Source organism: Corythoichthys intestinalis, chromosome 15 (genome assembly GCF_030265065.1).
Source record: "Corythoichthys intestinalis isolate RoL2023-P3 chromosome 15, ASM3026506v1, whole genome shotgun sequence".
NCBI lineage: Eukaryota > Metazoa > Chordata > Actinopteri > Syngnathiformes > Syngnathidae > Corythoichthys > Corythoichthys intestinalis.
In genome coordinates this window covers 55,179,815-55,189,930 of record NC_080409.1, presented here as the reverse complement: position 1 = coordinate 55,189,930, position 10,116 = coordinate 55,179,815, and the positions used below count along the sequence as shown (strand labels likewise).

Genomic DNA, 10,116 nt, shown 5'->3' with positions numbered 1-10,116 from the left:
TGGATATGAGAGAATATGTGTGTAAGAGAGTGAACATATGTGAGGAGAATATATAGATGTGAGAGGAGAATGTATGAATGTGAGAGTGAAAATGTATGCGTGTGAAAGTGAATATATATGTATGTGAGAGGAGAATATATGTATGTGAAAGGAGAATATATGTGTTAGAGTGAATCTACTGTATATGTATGTGAGAGGAGTATGTATGTGTGTGAGAGGGCCAGAATGAAAAATGTCTTGTACGGCTTCACATAACAACAACAGTTTGTGCACGTACAGAATGGAAGACAGAGGTTAGTAGACGTGTGTTGCTCACGACAGCCTTTATTGAGAATAATAGGGAATGCATTACTTCAGTTCTGCATCTGACGGAGCGTACAGTGTATCACAAAAGTGGGTACACCCCTCGCATTTCTGCAGATATTTAAATATATCTTTCCATGGGACAACATTGACAAAATAACACACAATGAAAAGTAGTCTGTGTGCAGCTTATATACTAGAGTTAATTTATTTTCCCGTCAATATATAAACCCCTGGCAACAAAGGTGAGTACACCCCTTAGTGAAAGTTGTAAATATTAACATACAACACTGTGAATATTTTGTGTGGCCACTGCTATTATCCAGAACTGCCCTTACTCTCCTGTGGCCTATACTACGGAACCGCTTTTCTTGCTTAGCAGGGTAACTTCCAGAGTAACTTTATCACGTGCCGCCTATCTTACCGGCTAACCGGGACTACGGAAGGTGGATATGTTGGAACCGGGGAGTGTTGCCATGGCAACACACGCCACACGTCAAACCTGGTCGTCTCAGAGTTAAATCTTGGCTAACACCAGGATTCTGATTAACTACGCTCTATTCAAATAGCACTCCTCCGCGGATGTGTCCTCTTGACAATTAAAGCGTACCTGGACGATCCGTACGACATTGGCGAGTGGATTGTGAGGGGCTCTCTTCAGAGGGCACGGGTTTTTGGAGACCGCCAGAATCCGCTGGCATACCCGGAAGATGTTCTCCATGAAAGATATAGATTTTTAGCTGAGGGAATTCGTTACCTGTGCCAGCTGATCTATGCGGATGTCACTAATGTAACCTGCCGAAGTCAGGCCCTCACAACCGTGTAGATTGTGTGCCTGTACTTGCGCTCTTTCACCAGGGACAGTATATGCATTCCATCGGTGATGCTGAATATCTGAGTAAGAACACTATGCCGTGCGATTCGGAGTGTTTGGAAACGCTTCAAATTGATTGTTGAAATCGCTGAATGTAAACGAATGTGGAGTTTTGCTCTCATACAAGAAATATATTTAACAAACTTTTCGAGCATTATTTCATAGTATGAATGCATTTATAATAATCATAAAAATATGTAGACTATTTAAACATTGAGAAAAGTTACGTTTTTTTCTGCCAACTCGAAGAGATTAAATGTCAAATCCACTGATAGGACAGACACACAAATATAAAAGATATAAATGTTTATTGAGTATGCAACCTAACCCTATGCATTTTACAGTTTTGTTTATGAATTCATTACAAAAGACATCTTTAATTTACGCAACCACGCATGGCATCGCTGCATTTCCTTCTCCTGAGTCCTCACAAATATAACATTAAAAAATTTTTTGGGGGGGGGGGGGGGGGCGTTCGGGCTCAGGCCGGATTTTTTTTTAATTTAAAAAAAAATAAATTCTAATTAATTTTCCGTCTCATCAGACCATAGGTCGTGGTTCCAGTAATCCATGTGCTTTGCTGACATGTCTTTGGCAAACTGTTTGTGGGCTTTCTTGAGTACAGTCTTCAAAAGAGGCTTCCTCCTGGGGTGACAGCCATGTACACCAATTTGATGTAGAGTGCGGCATATGGTCTGAGCACTAACAGGCTGACCCCCACCTCTTCAATCTCTGCAGCAATGCTGACAGCACTCCTGCGATGATCCTTCAAAGAAAGCATCCGGATGTGACGCTCGGCACGTGCGCTCAGCCTCTTTGGACGACCGACCCGAGGCCTGTTCTGAGTTGACCCTGCTCTGTTTAAAACGCTGGATGATCTTAGCCACTGTGCTGCTGCTCATTTTCAGGGTTTTGGCAATCTTCTTGTAGCCTTGGCTATCTTCATGTAACGCAACAAAACATCTTTTAAGGTCCTCAGAGAGTTCTTTGCCATTTGGTGCCATGTTGGAACTTTGAGTGACCAGTATTAGAGAGAGTGAGAACTGCACTACAAATTTGAACACACCTACTCCCTATGCACACCTGTACCAAGTAACACTAACGCGTCACGTGACATTTTGGAGGGAAAGTGACAAGCATACTCAATTTGGACATTTAGGGATGCAGTTTCTAAGGGGTGTACTCTTCTTGCCAGGGGTTTAGATATTAATGGCAATATTTTGAGGGGAAAATAAATGAACTCTATTATATAAGCTGCGCACAGACTACTTTTCATTGTGTCAGTGTCATTTTGTGAGTGTTGTCCCATGAAAAGATATACTTCAGATATATCTGCAGAAATGCGTGGGGTGTACTCACTTTGGTGGAACACTGTATGTGGTGCGGGAATTGCGGGGCCTGTCATGAGGAGGCAACTGTGATTTCAACCCCCCAACAGGTCCCAGCCATCCCACAACCTCTGTGTGTGATGCATTAAAATCAAAAGGGGAGCCGGCCTGGGACTGTACGGCCCCGATCCGACGCTCCTAACACAGAGAGCCAAGTCATTTCTGGCACATGTTTATTTTTGTCCCATCAAAGGAAATGCACAAATCTTCAAAGCTAGGACTTACAAACAGCCATACGATAGCAATTCCACGTTTGCTTTTCCGGATGGACTCCGATGTCATTTGTACAACATGAAACATTTGCATTCAGCTAAACATTTTCATCTCCCGTAGATACAATAAGAAAAGACAGCACAAAGGTTTGCATAGCTTCTTTGTCATGTAGGCTGGGTACTACAGTATAAGGCACTTGATAGAAATCAATCATAAAAATGAATTTCACATAATACTGTTTGCCTCTACACTAAACTTGCAAGTTGCACGACAAATGCACTTCACTTTTTGTTTGGCATGAAGCCTCAACATTCTGGAAATCATTGTTGGACTCTTGTGCATAATTCATTTTTTTCTGGAATCTCCTAACACCCACACGCTGTCCGCAACAGCTTCTCGACAACATAACCCTGTGCAGTGAGTGGGTTGGAGGGATTATTTTGAGTAAAAGGCAAGTAAGTCTGTCAAAACCAAACCATAACCTGACAAAGTGAACTGAAGGCTGACATCGTTGAGGGTCGAGAGGCCAGCGCTCTTTCTTGCCGTGTTTCAGCTCACTGCGAGTGCATGAGTAGATCAGAGCAGCAGCACTCTCGTAGGTAAGAAGTATGCATCCTCTTCATCCCAGTTGATCTTCGTACTGCTTGCGGAAGCAATCTCCAGCCGGGAAGAAATCCCAGCAGCGCTCCTGGTACATCTTCCACACATACGATTCCTGAAACACATGGCAATTTGATAACATGCTTATTTAGATTTCAATATTTATCATCATAGGTGTCAAATGTACAAGCCGCCAGGTGGTGTCATCCTGCCTGACCGACACGTTCTAGCACATTCATACTGTACATACAAAATCGCATGCTTGTATTTTGACAAAATTGCATGCTTTTATTTTGACAACGGTGCCGTAAAACCCTCCGTGAAAAGTTGGCACCCTATCAGGCGCAATTTTGTTTAAAAAGACGTCAATCGTTATTGCGGTAAAAAGTTGAAGTTGAATAAAAATCAGAGAAATGTATATAAAAATGATTGAAAAGTTTGCTTTGTGCTGCTATCGTTTCTGGGATTTGTACAATTCTTTTATTGGTCAATCTGAAGTGAACCATTTTGACACAATTGTGTCAATCATTTGTGCTTAGAATGGTGCCATTTGTTTGTGCTGTAAAATAATTTCATTTGTGCCGCTATTGTTTTATAAATTTCAAGTGATGACGTCACTCACAGTCTTTCCATACCCTAACTCTGATGGAGCGTACCAGCTTTCTCAATAACAGAGGGGTTAGGGCCCATTTTGCAACAATGACGTGACTAGTAGCCAGCACTACTGCACTTGCTTTACTTCCGTGTATGCAGTTACGTTCCTTTGCCCAGTCAAAATGGATTGGACGACTAGCAGTGTCGATGGCAGCCAATGAGTTGACAAGGAAGTGACACCAAATAAACATGAAGATGCCCGGAAATAGCCGAAAAATCAACAGATCCAAAATTGACCGGAAGTGACCAATAAGTCATTTTAAAACGGCATGGAAGTGATGCAAAATGAACCCAATGCCTGCCACTGACAACGATAGACTTCCAATTTACTTTGACTGGAAGACCTGGCAATGAATGCTTATCTTCCAGTGCCATTGACAGCACTTAAGGTCCAATTCATTTAGACTGGCAGAACATGTCGAGCGTTGTCAATTTGTCAGTGGCAGCCAATGAGCTGACAAGGGAGTGACCCAAAACCAAAAGAAAGGGGCACCAAATTAACAGGAGACGGCCCAAAATTGACAGGAAGTGACCCAGAAGAATCTTAAAATGAAATGAACTCATTACCTGCCATAGACAACGATAGTGTTCAATTGACTTATCCTGAAAGAAGTACTGGCTGTGATAGCTCATCTTCCAGTGCCGTTGACAGCGCTTGACGTCCAATCCATTTTGACAGCGGCCCCTCTCAGTCAAAATGGATTGGACGTCCAGCGTTGTCAATGGCATTAGGTGAGCCAACACTAGTCCAGCCCAAATGAGATTTAACTGCCATAAATGTGGCCCACGAACCAAAATGAGTTTGAAACCATCGATTTACATACATACTATCTGGAGATTGTTTGATACATCTCAATAAATTCAAATTATTTGACTTCTACTTGTAGTTTTGAGCTTGAAACGATCTCAGGATTATAACAGCGATCTTCATACCGTTTTTGATTCAATTCAAATCAATTGCTCAAACAGGAAATCATTGCGCACCTGGCCAGTGTGCTCCGTCTCGTCCTTGTTAATGAGGTACATCAGAAAAAACCTTGCAAGAAAAAGCACAGGCCATGAGAGAAAACACATCATCAGCCATAGCAACAGGGAAAACAAACTGCAAAATAAAATTCAAAGAGATGTCTTTTTGTACAACGGGTCAATAACATCACTTATTCTCAACATTATTGTTTGCGTCAATGATGACCATAATGATAATATCCCGTCGACGAACCATCTTTTTTGATGACGACGACCAGCTAAAATGTGTCTTGGATGACTACAACAGAATGAGACCAATGCCGCATATCATCTGACGAGATGACAACAACAACAGCAAAAAAGCAACTTGGTTTCTGTCGTATGTTCACAATGTGTGACATTTTCATATTGTATTTGAGTACATCAGCCTGCATCGTAGTGATGGGTTTAAGTTGTGTTACTCACTAGGCTGCGCTCCATCTTTCCTGTTTATGATACACACGGTAAGACTGGTTTTCTTATATTGGCAAGAGAGAATATGCAACATTGCTTTAGCCTATAAAGGTCTATGCTGAGTGTTTATTACACACTAAATAGAACGTGTACCGTTAGCATAGCATTAGCTTTAGCATTTAGCGTGGCAAGTGTTGCCTTAAACTCTTTTTCTGTGGCGTCCACGTGGGTTAAATATTTGGAAATAATGTACTGTTTTCCTGCTGAGTGCGCATTATTATTGTCACAAAGTTGGCGTTGTAGACGCTACAACATGTGCTGGTCTTTCAATGTTCATTTGAAATTGTTTGAAACCTTTATTTATTACTGGACGAAACCTTTTTATTATTTTACAGTCAATAACATTTTGAGTAACGATCGACGAAATTTGTCCGAGGTTTCCTCGACTAAAACCTTGACGGAGACTAGGGTGACCATATTTTGATTTCCAAAAAAAGAAAACACCTAACCCAAAGAGAACACTCTCCCCAGCCTCCAGATACACTGGTACCACAATATAAGAAGTTAATTTGTTCCAGGACCTGGTTTGTAATTTGAAATGGTCCTATGTCGAGCAGGATTTTCGCCCAAGAATACACTGTCATTTGTTCAACAGCCCAAGAACCTATACTAAATCCTTAATCAATGCTGCTTGTGCTATTGCAAATAGCAATTACACAGAGCAAAACAAATTAATGATGAATAAAAATTGCAATAATAATAGTAATAATTACAATAATATCTGTAATCAATCCGTCGACGGGGGGAGGGGAGGGTATGGGGGTTAACCGGGTATGTCGTCCCGGGCCTCAGGACCATAGGGGCCCCTGCATGACCCTTAATTTATTTTACTTTACATTCACATATTTCTTTTTTTATTTAAATCATTGTATGATTAAAGTTTATGTTCTACTTGATATATACTTAAAAACTTTAACATATTAAATATTTCAAATATATACACTAGCGTTCAAAAGTTTGAGGTCTAAGCTTTTGAACCGTAGTGGATCTCATATGGGATTTTTCAGTATGTACACTACTGTTCAAAAGTTTGAGGTCGCGGCAGTGTATTTTTTACTTTTTTTGAACAATGCCCCTCACTTAGAGAGAATGGTTTGACCCCGCTCTGGGTCACTCAAGGCTACACTACGCAAATCTGTCATCGTTATAAACTTTGATTATGGCGAGTCGTCATAAAGCGGATAGGCAAAAAAGAAAAGAAAAACGAAAAAGATGAAGCTCATAGAGGTGAACGAGAAAAAAATGATGTTTTTAAATATATCCCATATATGTTAGTCTGTGGGGAGCAGGTGCGCGAGGCTGAACAGACTCGGGTCCGGCGGCTGGATTTATCTTGGGTTCACAACCCACTGTGCATTGTAGCAAACGCTAATACGAATCCATCACTGAAACAGCACAAACGAGCAGCAGTGGATCTTTTACAGAGAATGGTCAAAATGATGTAAGGCTATGTATGGAGCCAGAAGGAAAGCGGGCTATCGAGAGAGGAGTGAACCTCAATTTGAGGCAGAAAATGAAGAAAGGGAAAGCATTTTAAATTTAACTGTCCATCTCAAACCATTTGAAAATTTACACTCATTGCTTGCAAAGCATTAAAAGTAATGCGCATGTTGTCGTGCCATGCCGGTGGCAGGGGTGGGTTGGGGGGGCCCTATAATGGTCTCTTGTCCCCGCGCCCCTGGAAGTCTGTTGACAGCCCTGCCTGTAATCATGTAACGTATCGGGTTCTAATGTGGTGGATGTGTTATGCGTAGTGTACCTGAACGCAGCGCGTGGCTGACTTGAGGGGACTTTTTACTTTCACTTTTCATGTTCAGCTGCTGCGGACAGTAGACGTGTTGTGTTGCACTAGTTCTGAAATTGTCATGGTCTCAGTCCCTGCTGCCTGACTGCCTTCAATTATCCCCACCTGTTCTCAATCCACCTACTCACAGCCAAGCCAATAGCAAGTGATGGCAGCTTGAAACTGAAACTTCGAAACGTGCTCCGAACCGATGACGTAGATTTAAACTGGACCGCTGCTCCGGAGCTTGCTTCAAAGCACGTGACATATGACGTACGAAACAGAAACTGTTTCAGTTCTTGAATGAAACACCCCTATCGGTTCATAATCCAATCGGATGGGTCACAGACACTGGCGTCTTGATTCTGAAAAGTAACTGGCTGAGGTGATTTCAATTATAGCATCTCATTATTTCATTATGACTAACAAATGTTAAATTTATTGGTTGGTGTCGTCGTGGTACGTGTGAGTTTTGCGGTTGACTTGCTGGGAAAACTGTTTTGTTTGATCCTTAACGAGCAAGCTTGGAAGACAGGTCGTTTTGAAATGTGGGAACACTACGATCTGATCGCTCCTGGTAAGGTAAGTGCGCTGTCTATAAACACGTAACACAAGTAATGTAATTTTAAAAAGTTAAATTGCCAACAACAAGTTGTTGCCAGAGATGCATCTGATACCAGGAGGTCAAGGAAGGCCTCAGCAGATACAGCGATAGTTTACTGATCCACCCCTGGGAAGAGCCGAAAACCCACTTATTTACTGGCAAAATCATCACAATGTGTACCCTCATTTATTCCATACAGCACATTTTTTATGCAGACCATAATCATCTGTGTTCTGTGAGCAAGTATTTTCTAAATGTGGAGAAGTTTTAAGCAAAAAAAGAAATCGACTCAATCCAAAAACTGCAGATAATAACGTACTTCAAATCTTTGAATGTTCCCCATCCCACATAATGACCATAGTTACACAAGCACACTGCAATACCCCCCCCCCCCCCCCCCCCACGTCGCTCACATCAATGACACAAAACATATTTATACCTCTTTTTTTGTAAATAGTCACCCTCTTAAAATATTCGCCAACGGCATATTTGAACAAGTATTAACTCCAGCCCGCCCCCCTTGAACATTTCCTCAGGGTGCTGGCCATTTCTGCTAAAATTGGCTACATCCTTAGTCAAATGGATTACTCAATTCTGCCCCTGAAATGGAATTCATCATCAATACAGTGTAATGAGAATTTGGTTCAGTATTTCACGTTTTCAAAAATAAATACAAAAATAAAACCCAAAATAAAGTGACTTAGGCGATTATTGTGCTGTTTCGTCATCCTTTTACATTAAAATCAGCTTTCCTGTGTGTATCACACTTCAGGGGGAAAGACGGCTTGTGAGCCTCTGCAGTTCCAGCTTTCGCCAGGAGATGGGTAATGAATGACCGGTAATGAAGTTTCATGAACTGAACCTATTTTCGAATCAATTGGCCTAGTGCAGACATGTCCAAAGTCCGGCCCGGGGGCCAAATGCGGCCCTTGGTCAAATTTCATCCGGCCCCCAGCCTTGCTCATAAAATCAATAACGTCTGGCTTGCACACAGACTTAATATATTGGTCAGCAGTACTGCTACCAGCATATGAAGTAGCTTACACACTAAATGCTGCTCCTCATTTACCCACTAAGAGGCAGCAGCACCCTGAGCAACATTACCCTGTGTGACCCTTTACTCCCAATTTTCTAAAATGGCGACAATCAGCAAAAAAAAAAAAAAGTTGACTGCGACGGCCGACGCTTCAAGGATAGGTGGAAATTGGGCTATTCGCTAAAATAGGCAACAATGGTGTCTGCCTCATTTGCAAAGAGACAGTCGCTGTTTTTAAAGCGTTCAAGGTGAGGTGATATTACCAAACAAGACACGCTGACATGTACGACAAGATTACAGGGAAGATAAATAGCCAGAAATTGAAGCAACTTGAAGCTAGTTTAATTTTACAGGAGCAGTATTTCACAAGAGCCCGAGAGTCGAAAGAGAACGCTAGTTGCGAGATTGTTGAAATTATTCATTTTAAAAAATTAATAAAGCAAATGTGACACACAGAATGGCTTGCTAAAATTTGCTTAAATATATTGTTCTACGTAAAGGACGTCAGTCAAGGTCGGCCCCCCACATTTTTACCACACCAAATCTGGCCCCCTTTGCAAAAAGCTTGGACACCCCTGGCCTAGTGGTTTCAGAACTTCACATGCAGCTTCATTGGCCATCGCTACCAATAGCACTGTTTCACTCAGCAATCAACCTGTGTATTTAAAGCCTGCTTTCTCAGTTCCACTTTGTCAGATCATCTGCAAAGCCTGCCTGCCTGCCTAGCTGTCCAAATCTGACTCTCCATCCTGAACCTGCCTGACTTTGCCCCTCTCTCCTGCCCCGGTAACTTGACTCTGCCTTCTGCTTTCGGAATCCTGAATCCTGGCTAGCCCTATTTGTACAGCCGCCTACTTTTCGCCTACCCTGCTGTTGTGTGTCTGCCTCTTTAACCCTTCAATAAAAGGAAAGAATTGTGTAAACGTGACACAATAGTGGTTAGGGTTAGTCTGTCTGGCTCACGACAAATAAATGATTCAAAGGCTGGCGATATTTTGGCGATGTGACCACAATAATAATTGTCACCTTAAGACTGACGAACGGAGGTCAGAGGAGGACTGTCGAGATCGTAGACATTCTACGGCATGAGCCAGTTCACGAACGCGCACGCCACACTCACTTTTTTTCAATCATTTCAGTCTTCATTTCAATGGTAAGCCTCACATTTTCAACACCTGCTTT

The 10,116-nt window shown here is 42.0% G+C and overlaps 1 protein-coding gene across 9 annotated transcripts in view; it reads right to left on the bottom strand.

Moving 5' to 3' along the window:
• Positions 1-1,631: 1,631 nt before the first annotated feature.
• Positions 1,632-10,116, bottom strand: part of LOC130931032 (ryanodine receptor 3-like) — a 201,207-nt gene continuing 192,722 nt past the window's right edge. For all 9 annotated transcript variants that reach the window (XM_057859484.1, XM_057859483.1, XM_057859486.1 and 6 more), the window contains 2 exons: positions 5,017-5,068; positions 1,632-3,493 (listed from right to left, as the gene is read on the bottom strand). In XM_057859484.1, the coding sequence (XP_057715467.1) occupies positions 3,398-3,493; positions 5,017-5,068 (148 nt within the window). In that variant the 3' untranslated portion in view covers positions 1,632-3,397. The remainder of the gene's footprint in view (positions 3,494-5,016; positions 5,069-10,116) is intronic.